Genomic DNA, 16,374 nt, shown 5'->3' with positions numbered 1-16,374 from the left:
ATACTCAGCAGAAGAATGGTGTCTATAACTTTCCCTTCTCTTACTCTTCATTCTGCATGCACACACACGTGCACACACAAATGTATGACTGACAAAAATATAATCAAACTGTTTCAATTCATAAAAGCACTAAAAAGGCTGTCTACCCTTAACAAATATCTCTTACTACCTGCCTCACTAAGTGATTTTTCACTCTCACAATTATATCATAGAGGCATCTGTAAGAATGGATCTTAAATAAGATAATACTTGGAGAGACATTACAACTTATGTTATTAATATCACCATTAAATTATTAGCAAAGTCATGGCAGTATGTGACACATGGGAGATGTTGCATATCCAGGCAGCACAGCTTAGAGAGATGGCTTTTTTATGATACCTCAATATCAGACCTTCTGTTATTTCCAACTCTTTGTCTCACTGTTCTTTTGCACAGGGTCACTACTTATTCAGACTATCTTCTCTTTATCCTCCATAGGTATTGTTCCTGTTATTACCTCTTTGCTCTTTTTCATGCTCTTGTCTCAGCCTATAATTCTGCTCCAAATCCTGTGCATGTTTCAAGCCCTACCTCAAAGCAAGGTAGGTCAAGCATATTTCAGGGATGCTGTAAAGGAGATTACTGTAAGGAGACAGCTCTAGATACCTAAAGCTCCTTCTAGTCCTAAATTCTCTTTGATCTTTTTTGTCCTGTTATAAATTGATCTCTACTTGCTTTTTTAAGTTTCGTTGTATGCCTCCAAAAATTAATTCCTGAGAATAGGAATCATTTCCCTGACATTTTATCTTTGCAAACCATATCATAATATGGGACACATTAAGTCAGTAATTTTTTATTGCTTTCCTGATCTGAGTAGTCATGAAAAATGGTGATGAACTCTTGCCCATTTTTGTTGAAGAAAGGCAAGATAAAATAGACTTAAATTATAACAAATAGGAATTAGTTTATGCAGAATTAATTTACTGTTAGTAAAGGATATTACACACCCAGTATTAATAAGGGAAATGTGACAGCTACTTCTTAGAGGCCATGCAAATAATCTAAATAGCATGTTTAGTTTGTTTTAGTAGTAACCTATTGGACTTAAGAAAGAAGGATAAGGTAACTTTCCAAAGTCTCTCCTATACTTGAAAGATACATATATTGAAACATCGGTATGCCACACTATAGGTCTGTAATGTAATCCACTGACTAATAGTTCAACAAGGAATACTTGTTATTGATATGTGTGTTTGTATGTAAGTAATCTGGAAAATATAGAACGTTCCCAGTGACTTAAGATTTGATTAATAGCCTTGTTGGTAGTATTTTATATATTCCTAAATACTATTGTAAAATACTCCCTCAATAAATCCTGCATGCCTTTAAAAGTCCCTCTCAAAATAATCTGTTTTTTCGGCAGGTAATTGCCAATGTGTTTTTTGGTGGGAATCTTTCATCGGTTTTCCACATTGTTGTAACAGTGATGGTCATCACTGTAGCCACGCTTGTGTCATTGCTGATTGATTGCCTCGGGATAGTTCTAGAACTCAATGTGAGTACATGCAAAGATTTACCCCTTCACTCTAAAATTCTCTTTAAAGGATAATGATTACATTTAACATAAGATGTATTTTCCTTAACAAAAGTGTCACTTTTGAAGTGGAATCAAAATATGTTTGTAATAGTAAATATTTTCAATGACGATTCTGTGCACTTTGTGGGACTATATAGTTTTAAAGTAGTGGTTGTTTAGAGACATATGGGGTCGTCACAACTGGGTAGGCAGTGCTGTTGGCCTCTAGTGGGTAGAGGCCAGGTATATACATCCCACAATGCGCAGGCCTCTCACAGCAAAGAATTATCTGATCCAAAATGTCAATAGTGCTGAGGTTGAGAAACCCTGGTTTAGAGTACTTTTGCATATCTCATTTACCATAACACATAAATGTTACTAAAAATAGCTGTAAATTAAGTGGATTTGGACTTTGCTGAATAATAATATATCTAGTGAAATTTATGAGAAATATGAAAGGATTCAAGTTATATCCATTCACTTGCTATGACAAAATTTCTTTTTCTTTAAATATTTTTCTCTCTCCAGATCTTTCTTTTATAGTCTGCACTGCCATCAACCAAATAGAAGTCCTCATAATATCACAGTTGAATTAATCCCAGCTCTGTTTCAACTATCATGTATTTAAGTTCTGCTTTCAGTTTATCGGCATTTTCCTACCAGAGCAAGTATAAATTCTGTTGCTTCTACCATCCTGTCTTCTGTGTAAAACTATTTCCCATTTACTTCCCAAAATCTATGTTCAGCTCTAGTCAATCTTATTTTTTGGCTTGTGAATAAGCCATATCAATTCTTTCCATTATTCTTTGTCCTATCTGCTTTTTATTTCCCATAATGATTATTTTTCTTTCATTTCTGTCCAAATTTTACAAAAACTTTAAGATCCAGTGCAACTTCTAATTCCTTTATTCACATTCACTGATCATATATTTATTGAGTAATTACTATGTGCCACACAATAGAATATAAGGATGAATGCAATAAGAAAGGATCTATGCATTATCACAAATAAACATAAAAGTTCAACTGCAATATAGGTGATGAAGACAGAGGAGGCCAGGAACGGTGGCTCACACTGTAATCTCAGCATTTTTGGAGGCCAAAGTGGATGGATTGTTTGAGCCCAGGAGTTGGAGACCAGCCTGGGCAACACAGTGAAACCCCGTCTCTACAAAAAATTAGCCGGGTTTGGTGGCATGTGCCTGTAGTCCCAGCTACTTGAGAGGCTGAGGTGAGAGGATTGCTTGAGCCCAGGAGGTGGAGGTTTCAGTGAGCTGAGATGGCACCACTGCACTCCGGCCTGGGCAACAGAGTGAGACCCTGTCTCAAAAAAAAAAAAAGAGAAAAGAAGACAGAGGGAAATGGATGGATTCCCAAAACACATTTTTCAGAAAAGATTGGCATAATTTGGTGACACAGATTCCATTGGGAAGACAGGGGGCAGAATGACTTCTTGGTTGTATTTTGTGGAACTAGAATAATGATGTCATTTGCTAAGACAGGAATGGAAGTTGTTCTACCACTACAAAGTGGCTAATCTTCTACAATCCTTACAGAATTTCTCATCAGAATCACCCACCAGTTAGCATTTATTGGTCATGCACCACAGGGAGGGCAAACCCGTACAGATGGGATCCCAAGTCATCATTTACTCGTTTCATTGAGAATTGAGGCATAGGTGAAGGTATTATTGTCAGTGCCCAAGTTACTATGTCATCCAGATGCCATTTTGATTTGAAATTCCACACAAAGGCAGGAGGGAATTCAGTCAGGGCCCCTACTGGGGACTTTCTTGTAAATGGAAAGTGGGGAGTAAGCAGTTTCCAAAACCTCAGGAGACTGGTAATTGTCTATTCTACCAACAGTGGAAGGAAAGCTCATAGGAAAGTAAGCAAGTGTCAAAGGTAACTTTTACCTTCTTCCCAGTTTTGCATAGGCCAAACACTAGTAGGGCCACTAAAAATCATTTCGCATACCAATCTTGATTTGTGTAGATGGATCACTACTACATTAATGCACTGACTTAATTTATGTATTATCTCGTGTCATGTGTTGTTGAAGCTGTCCATAAGCTTGCCTTACCTAACAATTGGTAAGCTCTTTGAAGACAAAAATACTTAACCAACTCCTCCCTCCTCCATAGTATTTGGCACAGGGCTAAGGACGCAGTGCTGAAATTATTGCATGGGTGATTGCACCTTGGGACTACAGTTCAGGATCTATTTCTATAAATATTCTTAGACACAAGATGCTTTCTTTAATGTAGTACCAGGAAATGAAGTGTTATAAAAAATGGTTGCTGTTGACAGTAGTAGTAATCTTTCACCTATGCTGTGGAGATAATCAACATAATGATTTCCAAGCCCTGTTTTTTCCTGTTTTATGAAATATCTTGTTTGAGTCCACAAATTTGTTTGTTGATATTTTAGGATTTTGTTGTAAGACAAAATATATTTATTATCTGCCTGAACATTCACTACATAGTGATAGCCCAACAAATTTTTTTTTGTTTTCAAGTTAATCAAGTGCACACATATTGCTCATTTTTCAGGAATGAGTTTTTTTTTGTAAATCTAGCCATTACTTTCTGTAAAGTTAATTGCTAATCTCCATGGCATTTGCACAACAAAATTGTAGGCATATAATCATATTAAATATTCTCTATTATACTTATATTGAAAACTTTTTTGGTTAAGACAGAATTCTGGTATTAAAGAATAATCATAGAAGAATACATTGTGAGTATCTATTTTAAAGTCAAGGTCTGAGCTGGTCCTGGAGGACTATTTTTAAAATTTAAAATATGATTCAAGATCTTTAGATTTTTTAAAAACCTGATTATATAGACATACATTAAAAATTAGAGTGCTAAATTGTCTGTTATGACCTAATAGCCCAAGACAATTACGCTAGTTTTAAAGCACTTTGTAAGAATTAATAAAATCTAGGATCTCCATTCTCAGACCACCTGAGAATAAGTGTTTTTCACATCAGTACGTCTTTTGGTGTGCGTAAGAACATATTCAAATCTTTACTCAACTCCTTTTTGTGTGGACACTTACCATGTCTAATAGAGCCAAATCAAGCATCATGTCTGTTAGTAACTAATACATGCTGGATCATGCAACACTTTGGAAGTAACTTAAAGCATGCTGTGTTCCACTTCATAATAATAATGTGGGCAGGGCACAGTGGCTCATGCCTGTAATCCCAGCACTTTGAGAAGCCAAAGCAGGCGGATCACCTGAGGTCAGGAGTTCAAGACCTGCCTGGCCAACATGGTGAAATCCTGTCTCTACTAAAAATTACAAAAAAAAAAAAAAAAAGAAAGAAAATATTAGCTGGGTGTGGTGGCACATGCCTGTAGTCCCAACCACTCAGAAGGCTGAGACAGGAGAATTGCTTGAAACCAGGAGGCGGAGGTTGCAGTTAGCCAAGATTGCGCCAGTGCACTCTAGCCTGGGTGACAAAGCAAGACTCCATCTCAAAAAAAAATAATAATAATAATAATAATGTTAGCTACCATGTATTGAGTACTTACTCTGTACCAGGTGCTTTGCAGTATCATCTCCTTTTATCTATATTAAATTGACAGATGAAGAAACTGAGGCACTGCATGATTAAATAGTCTGAGGTCATACTAGTTACAAGTAAAAAAATACAGATTTGAACACAGGCATTTGGACCCTAAAGCTCACATTTTAAATCATTACACTACTCTGAGATTTCCTAAGCATAAGATTTTAACTTATGTAAAATAATTATGCTCATTTCTCTATCCACTTTCTTAGGTTATAAAATCTATGCATTGAGTTTATCTGTAAGAAAGATTAAGAGTAATCTATAATACATATGGATAGACTTTAATAATGGGTTAAAACATACCAGGAGATGAAATAAAATGGAATTGAAAAGTTTTTGTCTTAATAATTTTTAGTTAATAACTTTCATCTTAGTAATTGTAGTACTTTAGAAATGTAGTTAATAGCTTTTATCTTAGATAACAATTTTAGTACTTTAGGAATTCTTTTTTATTTTAGCTTCTGAATAAGTAGAATAATGAGCTTCACAGATGAAATGAATCAGATCATGCAAGGTTAGGGAAATGCTACTATTTAGTATCACCAAATAATATAGAATAAAATGAATTGAGGTAATATTAGTTATTAAATTAAAAAATAGAACTTTGCTTTCCTTTTTTTTTCTTGTTTTCATGTCAGAACACAACAATGAAATATTTTTCCAAAGCAAACACACACTAAGTTTTAAAGGTTTCATTTTAGAAGCAAATCAAATAAATATAAGCACTATTCTTGGTAACAAGAATCCAGCGTCTTAGCACTAATGTTGCTATTGGAGAAAAGAGGCATCTGCAGTAATTGGGCCCTATGGGTTTCTACTCGCAGCAGTACAAAGAGAGAAAATGAAGCAGCTGGTGCCTGTGCCAGCATAACCAGCTCAGCAAGCATTGTGTGTGGTTTACAGTGGAAGGAAGAAAGCAAGCCAAATGCCAGCAAGAGCCCAGATAAAGAAATACAGTCTTTGGGGTGAGCAAGCCATAATCCCAGTTGCCAAAGACTTCCTGAGCAAGAGAGAGTTTCTTTTTGAAGTACTGGAGTGAATTTCATGAGTTTAGATTGATTACAAAGTAGAAATTTAAAAGATGTGTAAGCATTATTTTATTTAGTTTCCAGCTTCCTTGCATCATTTGAGAAATTTCTATTCAGGTAGGAAAATTCAGGCACTTTTTCAATCTGCACTGGCAATAAAAATGTTCAATAGCTTCTGTCCTTTCTCTCCAGCAAACTGCAAAATACTCTGACATCCACAGTGTTATTATCAATTAATAAGAACTGTCCCATCTTTATAACTTAGACTATATTTTGTTGTCTTTTTAATAAGCAGTTATGATTTTACATCCTGTCAAGCAATTTCAAAAATTATTCCAAAGCCAGTGGTGTATCCTTAAGCAAGTCTACATTAAATAGATCAAATCAGCTCGACTAATTCATAGGGAATAGATCAGATGCAACCACACTATTATTTTACTGATGATCTTGACTTCTAGCAACAACCTTTAGTAAGACTGAGCTTTTAAATATCAAGAAAGTAGCTGGTATCTAAACAAGATACTCAACTGGAATCCTTCCAGTAGAAATATGAGCTATATAGTCTTTCCTCTAATTGCTACTTTCTCAACACTTAAGAATTATAACATAAATAGAACACCCATTGCTTTGCACTGCCCAGCAAGTTAAGTTTGGAAGAGTACCAAAAGGCTGACTGATGACAGCTTCTTAGCAGAAGCTGGGGGCAGTTTTCATCCTGATAGTACTTCCACAATCTGCAGTTCCAGATGAATTAGCCACATGTTTGTGACTACAAAGAGGAGACTACAACACACACAGACACATACACAGACACACACACACACATTTGTATTTGAATTACTGTTTGTTGTTTTCACAAATTGTTATTTTAAAGAAATCAGAGGCTAATACTTTTTGTTATAAATACAGACCAATTGTTAACAGTATCTTCCATAACTTAAAAAGCACTGTTAATTCCAAATATTATGATAGAATCTATGGAATCCATAATATATTTCATTCTAGTCATATGACAACTAATCTTTTATTTTTTGTGTACCTTTGTAGATATTAATTTGTATTCAGGTGCTATGAATGGCAAAAGTATATTTTCCATATATTCTAAATTAGAACATGATTTTGGTATTTTTTAGTATTTTCTCATTCTTATGTTTCTTATTTTGGAAATATTTTCCATGCAGTGTGGTCCCTACTATTCTTTCTCTGGACGCTTTTGTTTTTGTAAAAATTCAAAAAGTTACGTAATTGGGATCATAGTCATAATATTTCTGGTATGGAGAGATTGCTTTGTATAAAACACACAGTAATTTTATTAACTGGTGTGAGAATATAGTTATTTTAAAGCTATTTTAAAGGTACAATTTATAATTTTACATCATCCAACTTCGAATTTATTTTGCTGTTATTTTCCCAGGAGAAAATTTACCAAAATAATGTGTCAAAAAGCTTTTAAACCATAGGTGATAGTTGCATAGGATTTTATTATACTATTCTTTCTACTTTTGTGTATGCTTGCAAATTAACTTTTAAATTTAGAAAAACATAGTTTATGAAAAGCTTGCATTTAGTTGTAAAGTAATATCACATTTGTTACTGATTTTATTTATTAAAAACTTAAATTTTATTATTTCAGAGAACAACATTTGTGAAATGTCATAATAAGAGAATGAAAACTAAAACCACATGAACAGCTGGGTGCGGTGGCTCACACCTGTAATCTCAGCACTTTGGGAGGCTAAGGCGAGAGGATCACTTGAGCTCAGGAGTTCGAGACCAGCTGGGGCAACATAGTGAGCCCTCGTCTCTGCAAAAAATTAGCCAGACATGGTAGCATGTGCCTGTAGTCTCAACAACTCAGGATGCTGAGGTGGGAGGATCACTTGAGCTTCGGAGGTCAAAGCTGAACTGTGATTATGCTAGTGCACTCTAGCCTGGGAAACAGAGTGAGACCCTGTCTCCAAAAAAAAAAAAAAAAAAAAGAGAGAGAGAGAGAGAGAGAAAACAAAAAACACATGATTGTCTCAACTGATGCAGAAAAAGAATTTGACAAAGTTTAGCATCATTTCTTGATAGAAACTCTTTTAGCAGTTTAGAGAGAGAAAAGTCCTCAACACAATAAAGGCTATTTATGAAAAACCTACAGCTAACATCACAATTACTAGGGAACAACTGAAGGCTTTTCTACTAAGATCCAGTAAAAGGTAAGGATACCCACTCTCGCCACTTCTCTTCAACATAGTACTGGAAGTACTAGCAAGAGCAATCAGACAACAAAAAGAAATAAAAGGCATCCAAATTAGAAAAGAAGAAGTAAAGTTATTTCTATTTGCCGATGACATGATTCTATATGTGGAAAACCCCAAAGCTTCCAAAAATAGTGTTAGAACTAATAAATTAATTCAGTAAAGTTGCAGGATATAAAACCAACATACAAAAATCAGTAGCATTTTTATACACAAATAATAACCTAGCTGAAAAAGAAATCAAGAAAACAATGTCATTTATGATAGCATCAAAAAATACTCTGGAATAAATTTAACCAAAGAGGTGAAAAATTTGTATACTGAAAACTGTAAAATCTTGCTGAAGGAAATTGAAAAAGACACAAATAAATGGAACATATAAATAAATGGAAAGATATCCTGTGGATGGAATTAATATTGTTAAAATGGCCATACTACCCAAAGCAATATAGAAATTCAACATAATTCCTATCAAAATTCTAACGGCATTCTTCACAGAAATAGAAAAAACAATCGGTATTGAAAAGAAAAATAAAGTTGAAGGCATCACACTTCCTGATTTCAAATGATATTACAAAGCTGCAGTAATCAAAACGGTATGATACTGGCATAAAAACACAAATATAGACCGATGGAACATAAAAGAGAGCCAAGAAATAAATCCAAACATATAGGGTCAACTAATTTTCTACAAGAGCACCAAGAGGACACAATGGGGAAAGGATGGTCTTCAATAATGATGCTGGGAAAAATGGATTCTCAAATGCAAAAGAGTGAAATTGAACCCTGATCTTACAACATACACAAAAATCAATTCCAAATGGATAAGATACCTAAATGTAAGGCCCGAAACTGTAAAATTCCTAGAAGAGAACATAGAATAAAAGCTCCTTGACATTAGCCTTGGAAATGATTTTTTTGAATATCACACTAAAAGCTCAGACTATAAAACTAAAAATAAATAAATAGGACTACATCAAACTAAAAGGCCTCTGCAGTGGGGAGGGGTGGTGGGGGGGGGGAAGAAAAGACAACGTACAGATTGGGAAAAAATATTTGCAAACCATCTAACTGATAAAGGGTTACTACAAAAAATTTACAAATAATTCTAATAACTCAATAGCAGAAAAATGATTAACTTGATTAAAAAATGGGCAAAGGACCTTAGCAGATATTTCTCCAAAGAAGACATGAAAATGGCCAACAGGTATACGAAAAAGTGCTCAACATCATTAATCATCAGGAAAATGCAAATTAAAACCACTAGGCGATATCACTTCATACCCTTTAGGATGGCTATGATCAAAAAGACCAGAAATAACAAATGTTGACAGAAGTGTGGAGAAAAGGGAACCCTAGTACATCGCTGGTGGGAATGTACATTGGAATAGTCAATATGGGAAACAAAATGGAGGTTCCTAAAGAAATTAAAAATAGAACCATCATATGACCCAGGAATCTCTATTCTGGGTATATACTCAAAAAAGATGAAATCACCACCTCATAAAGATATCTGCACTCCCATGTTCATTGAAGCATTATTCACAATAGTGAAGAGATGGGAACAACCTCAGTGTTCACTGATGTATGAATGGATACAGAGAATGTCATATAGATCTGTCTATAACATGGAATATTATTCAGCCTTGAAAAAGGAGATCCTGCCATTAGCCACAACATGGATAGACCTGAAGAACGTTAAGTGAAATAAGCCAGACACATAAAGCAAAATATTACATGATCTCTCTTATATATGGAATTTTTTTTAAATGCCTAATATATAGAGTTAGAGATAAAAGAATAAAACTGTGATTACCAGGGGCAGGAAACAAAGGGAGGAAATGTAGAGAGGTAGGTCAAATAATTCAAAGTAGCAGATATGTAGGATGAACAAGTCTACAGATTTAATGTACAATATGAGGGCTGTAATTTATAAGTTGTATTATATTTGGGACTTTTGTTAAATAAGTAGATATTAGTTGCTCTCATCACCAAAGAAGTAATTATGTGAGATGAATAGATATGTTAGTTCAATACAATAACCATTTTACTATCTGTATGTATTCTATGACATCAGGTTATAAACCTCAAATATACACAATAAAATTTATTTTTTAAAAATGTATGTTTTATGGTTTAAGAGAATATTTGTCATAAAATTTTAATGTATGTTACATTGTTAAATATACTATAATTAAAATCTAACATAATTAGAAAAACATATTACCTAAAATGCATTAAATGTTAACATTTATATTATTTGCTAAGTTTCTATTGCGAATTAGTCCTATTCAAGGGGAAAGTCTCTTCCTTTGACATCAATAGCTGTTGGTATTTTTATAATAGACAATTCTACCACCATTATTTTAAATCTGACATTCCTCCTTAGGTTGGGTTTATTCCTAGCTAATGTGGGGAAGGGTGAATGAGTAATAGTCATTTAGCTCTGCTGTCAACTTTCTCAGTAATGAATGTGCTTAGTTTTATTTGAAAGAGGATTTAGAAATGCTATTTCATGTTAACTCCCTTAGTGTTATAGTTTTTCTTTCTCACACAGATAGGCACATCTTCCATACAAGCTCAGGTAAAGAAGAAAGACACTGTGGCCCCTATACAATTTCCCAAAATTTCCCTCTTATACACAAATGACAAATAGACCATTCATGTTTGAAGGGCATAGTGGATACACAGTAGTTTTAATGAAGACTATAAGGAAATATGATGAACTGAAAATACAGGAAATTTCAAGAGTGCCAGAAGTCAGTCCTATTATCTGCTTTATTTTCTATATTATTTTGTGATAATATTTTCTTAAGTCTGATAAGCTGTTATACTAGTTCATTATTTTCATTTGTAAATATGCCAGTGGAAAAGGTAACACCTATTTCTAAGTCTTTCTTAGAACTATTTTTCCTCCCTTTGTTTGATTCAACTGAACCTATCACATGTTTAACATGTGCATGAAAAACACATTTTGTAAATGCTTTTAAAAGCTGTCCGAACAATGTTTCCATCTAGTGACATTATCTTGTTTCTTGTTTTCAACATGCAGGGTGTGCTCTGTGCAACTCCCCTCATTTTTATCATTCCATCAGCCTGTTATCTGAAACTGTCTGAAGAACCAAGGACACACTCCGATAAGATTATGTCTTGTGTCATGCTTCCCATTGGTGCTGTGGTGATGGTTTTTGGATTCGTCATGGCTATTACAAATCCTCAAGACTGCACCCATGGGCAGGAAATGTTCTACTGCTTTCCTGACAATTTCTCTCTCACAAATACCTCAGAGTCTCATGTTCAGCAGACAACACAACTTTCTACTTTAAATATTAGTATCTTTCAATGAGTTGACTGCTTTAAAAATATGTATGTTTTCATAGACTTTAAAACACATAACATTTACACTTGCTTTAGTCTGTATTTATGTTATATAAAATTATTATTTTGGCTTTTATCAAGACTTGGCTTTTATGAGTAGTGCAATATAAAAGATAAAGAAAAGAAAAATTGAATGTATTTCACCTTTGACTGGAACAAAGTAAGTGTTTTGTTCTAATGACTGCACTACACTAATGCTAATTGAAGAAGGGAGAGTAAAGCCTTTAGCATTTTCTGACATCCCCCTTTTATTTAATATGCAAACCAGTATATTGTGCTCCAAAATGAGTAGGTGATTGTGGGTTGGAATTTTGTGTAGATGTCTTTTGGTGGGGGGGTGGGGGGGGGTGGGCATTTTCTTTGTCCTTAAAAGTCTGTGGAACTGAAGAGAAGGGAAACCCAAAACGATTGAAAAGAAGACATATCCCAAGAACAAAGAGGAGCTCTCCATTATAATTTCAGCAGCATCCTTTGTTTAAAGGGAAATGGATCCCTGGAGAAATGAGCAAAGACCTCTCCATGTGAGGAAGCCTGAATCATAGACTGGCTGTGAGGAGCAAGGTGTGTAAAGAATCAAAATCACCTCCCATCTTCTGATGCTGTGGGAATACAATGGTAGCGCCATTCTAAAACAGAAAAAACAAACAAACAAAACAAAACAAAAAAAAACAGTTGTTCTGTGGCAAGAACCTAAGAGATTGGTGATATGGACCTGTTGAATTTTTAGTGCTGTCAGGAATGTACAACTGGAAGCTGAACTTTGAAACTAGAAACGTGTAAAAAGAATCAGGGCTACAGAAGAAGCTTTCTCAGTCCACTGGGGGTTCCTCAGAGAGATTTCTGGGAGCTCTTGTTGACTGGGTCTTTGGGAGCAGATAGTGAGATGGAGTTTCTCATAACTAATGGGAGAGAGGGGAAAGCAGGATTGTTAGGGAGAGGTAGAACTGCAGTGCAGGCTGACCTCAGCCAAATCCACAGGGAAGCTGGTGCGTACATGACCCATCAGAGTTGTCCCTGTTCAACGGTAATAGCCGGGTTTTGATACTGCTGCCTCCATCAGTCATTTAATGTGAGCATCTGGAGAAGGATGAGTTCTTGGGCTAGGCAAATCTTTGCAGCAGAGCAAACCCTAAAGGAACTGAGAGCTGGAGGTGGTCTACTGATAGCTTTGTCACCACATGCTTCCTTACAGGGGTATCTGGGAGACACAGCTGTGCCCACCACAGATGCCCTCGGTTTACTGAGGATTTTTAAATGATTTTTTAATGAGGACTTTGTGTCTTTGTATGTATGACAATCTTTAAAAAGTAACATGAAAATCTGGGGCCATCTGGATGGCTTCCTTATATCAAGTATCACCTAAGATTTTCATTTCATTTGTATTCCAATCAGGTTGTCCATCTGTGGCACTATATTAATTGTTGCCAAATAACGAGAAACTATCACAAGCAGAGTTAATACATATATGATGAGTTTGTACAAATCAAATGCAAAAAAAAATCCTACAGGAAGTGTATAAAGGGTAGGTTCACAGTAGTTTGAATAAAGTGGCAAGAGCTGAGTCACTGTGTGACTCATAGTGAGAAAGGCCTATTGAACATAAAGGAAGATGCATTTTAGCAGGTAGAACCATGCTCAGGGTTTTAGTGGTGATTTGTTTTTTCAATAAAATATTATCCTTACCACTAAATTAATTTAAATTCTGTTGGGTAACTTTTCTGTATTTAACTTATAAATTTGTTTTTTTATAGTTAAGGGTCATAGGCTAAGCAGTTTGTGCCTGTTTTTAGATTGGTACATGTTTAGGTAAAATATAATAAAAATGCTTTCATTCCATGTAAGAAATGAGGAAATGTAAGAAATTTTTGCCACAGTCTGTCATTACATTGCTCAAGACTGAGAAACACTGACCTACATAATTATTAAGTAAAGTCATGAGGGATGAGATCTCTAAGCATGTACAAAGAAAAGTATGTCAAGGATAACATAATTTAGCACGTAACCATCTCTTATCTTGTACTTTGGTGTTGCTTCATACTCTTCAAGCAGATGAAAGCTCCTGGTAGGAACTGAGCGCAGCATTAGTGCCTAATAAACATGTATTGGTTTATTTATTTTTAATCAGCTGTAGAACAAGACTGCTTATGACCCAGTTATTATCTGCATGGATTACCGACATCTTTCAAATTATAATTTAATAAATCTTAGGAACTCACATTTATTTTGCAAGAATACTTGTATGCTTATTTTGCCACCATGTATAACTGCAAGAACCCCACCCCTCAATCTATTTTCTGCCTCAGTTCAATAAGACATTCCCCTGAAAATCTTTCCATCCCTGCCACTTGTTGCCCCTAACAAAGCAACTTGAAGGTTTTAAACCAGTTTTTGAAGCTGCCAATACACTTAAATGTATAAAGCACTTCTTAACTTTAAAAAGATGGTGGTAGGCAAAAATCACATCTTTACACACAAATGAGAACATCTAGCAATACACTTCCTTTAAGGATATAAGTTGGATAGCATCTGTGTAATTTAGAAATTGAGTCATTGTTCACTTATTATAGAATCTTTATTATCAACACTAACTTGAACCATCTTCAAACATCAGAATGGGTAAACTGTCTATGACCATACCATCCTGAACGCACCAGATCTCATCTGATCTTGGAAGCTAAGTATGGTCTGGCCTTGTTAGTACTTGGATGGGAGAAGAGGTAAACTGCCTTGCCTGGACTATTTCCAATGATGCCAAACAATAATTGTTGCCCCTTGTCTTTCTTAAAAGGAGACTGCATCCATTTAACCAAACTAAGAAATTTTCAATTAGTCCTCTGCTGAAGTCATACTATACACATCTACTTAATTAAAGATACATTTATTGAAGAGAACAGGTCTCCTCCTGGTTTATCTGCTATAGCCTTGCTTAGGAAAGGAATAATAGTCTGTCTTTTAATTAGGTGTGGCTATTGATTGGAGCAAATGTTGTCAGGTGGTCCAAGAGTGGCCCAAGCATGAATCAATGAGTGACCATGAGGTCACCCATCAGTGAGGGTACCCATGAATGCTTTACTAACTGTGGCAAGGATAATAATTTGCTACCTCAATAGAATAAGCGCTTTTAAGAATGTATGCTTATTCTAAAAAATGTGTAAAGAATTTGCCAAGATAGCAGAGCAAATATGTAGAGCAAATATGTAGAGACCAGAGATGCTGTGACCTAGAGAACACATAGACCAGGAGAGAAAGAAAAGAGCCCAGTCTTTGTCTAGAGTAGTGGCTTTTAAACTTGGACATGTGTCGGAATCACCTGGAGGCCTTGTTGAAACACAGATTGCTGGGCTTCACCCCCACAGTTTCTGATTCAGTACTTGGAGTGGGGCCTCAGAATTTCTATTTCTGAAAAGTTCCCAGGTGATGCTGCTGCTGCTGCTGGTTCAGGGACCACGTTTGAAAAAGGTTGGAAGTTGGACATAAGAAAGTGCCAGATGGAGCCATCTGTTTAGAGGCTGGGACACAATACAAGCAAGATGTAGGAATACCATGCTAGATCTCAGGGAAGAAAATGAGGCTGGAGATGTAGGAGGGAGAGCAATTGGTACATATTAAATGTGTTATCCTTTGCCTTTTTGAAAAATCATCTAGAGACACAGTGAGAAGAGGAGAAACCAAGACAATAATATTAGTGAAGAGCAACGACAAAGGACATGGGAGGAGAATTAACAAGGGAGAAAATAGAGATTACAACCCCAAATCAACACAGTTATGCTAGTTAAGCTGCAGGCCTGGTTCTGAGCCTGCCAGCACTCAGGGAAGGTTACCTGAGTTTCATGGCTGCCATTGTGAGAATGAAGAAAATATCAGTTTCTCAAAAGAACACCAAGTTTTCCAAGGACTAAACTCTCAGCAGAATGGCTTACTTGGAAAATTACATAGGGAACATGAGTAAAACTGGGTTATGAACGATAATGTCATTCAGATAAAGAATTTACATGGTTGTCTTTTATAAGACACTTTTTCATTCCATTAATGTTTGCTCATTGATAATAAAGATTATCAATACATTTAGCTTTGGCATTTTTATGATAGTATTCATGTATAGTAATATGTAAATGCTCCATTAAAACAAAAACAGACAAAAAACCGGATTTATTCTGTTCTTCATTTCTAACTCTCATTTGATTCTGGTCCTTACCAAATGATATGATTTGGCTGTGTCCCCATTCAAATCTCATCTTGAACTATAGCTTCCATAATTGCCATGTGTTGTGGGAGGGACCCAGTGGGAGACAATTGAATCACGGGGGCGGTTCCCCCATACTGTTCTCTTGGTAGTGAATAAGACTCACAAGATCTCATGGTTTTATAAGGGGTTTCTGCTTTCACTTGGCTCTCATTCTTCTCTCATCTGCCACCATGTAAGGCATGCCTTTCGCCTTCTGCCATGATTGTGAGGCCTCCCCAGCCACATAGAACCATAACGTGAGTCCATTAAACCTCTTTTTCTTTATAAATTCAACAGCATGACAATAGACTAATACGCTAACTCACACGCTAACTAATGTGATGGCCGCTTACCTGAGCA

General features: G+C 35.5%; 1 protein-coding gene and 1 long non-coding RNA gene across 12 annotated transcripts in view; one reads left to right on the top strand and one right to left on the bottom strand.

The window, feature by feature from the left end:
- Positions 1-15,932, top strand: part of SLC38A11 (solute carrier family 38 member 11) — a 61,378-nt gene extending 45,446 nt beyond the window's left edge. For 6 of the 11 annotated variants that reach the window (XM_019022452.4, XM_055380239.2, XM_063694951.1 and 3 more), the window contains 2 exons: positions 1,406-1,537; positions 11,464-15,932. In XM_019022452.4, the coding sequence (XP_018877997.2) occupies positions 1,406-1,537; positions 11,464-11,757 (426 nt within the window). In that variant the 3' untranslated portion in view covers positions 11,758-15,932. Of the gene's footprint in view, positions 1-1,405; positions 1,538-7,801; positions 10,537-11,463 lie in introns of those variants that run through there. The other 5 variants (XM_063694952.1, XM_063694950.1, XR_010129601.1 and 2 more) reach the window with 4 other exon arrangements.
- Positions 1-16,374, bottom strand: part of LOC129532105 (uncharacterized) — a 71,979-nt gene that overhangs the window by 2,225 nt on the left and 53,380 nt on the right. The window lies entirely within an intron of this gene.

This window comes from Gorilla gorilla, chromosome 11 (genome assembly GCF_029281585.2).
Source record: "Gorilla gorilla gorilla isolate KB3781 chromosome 11, NHGRI_mGorGor1-v2.1_pri, whole genome shotgun sequence".
Lineage (NCBI taxonomy): Eukaryota > Metazoa > Chordata > Mammalia > Primates > Hominidae > Gorilla > Gorilla gorilla.
This window is presented reverse-complemented; position numbering and strand designations above follow the sequence as displayed.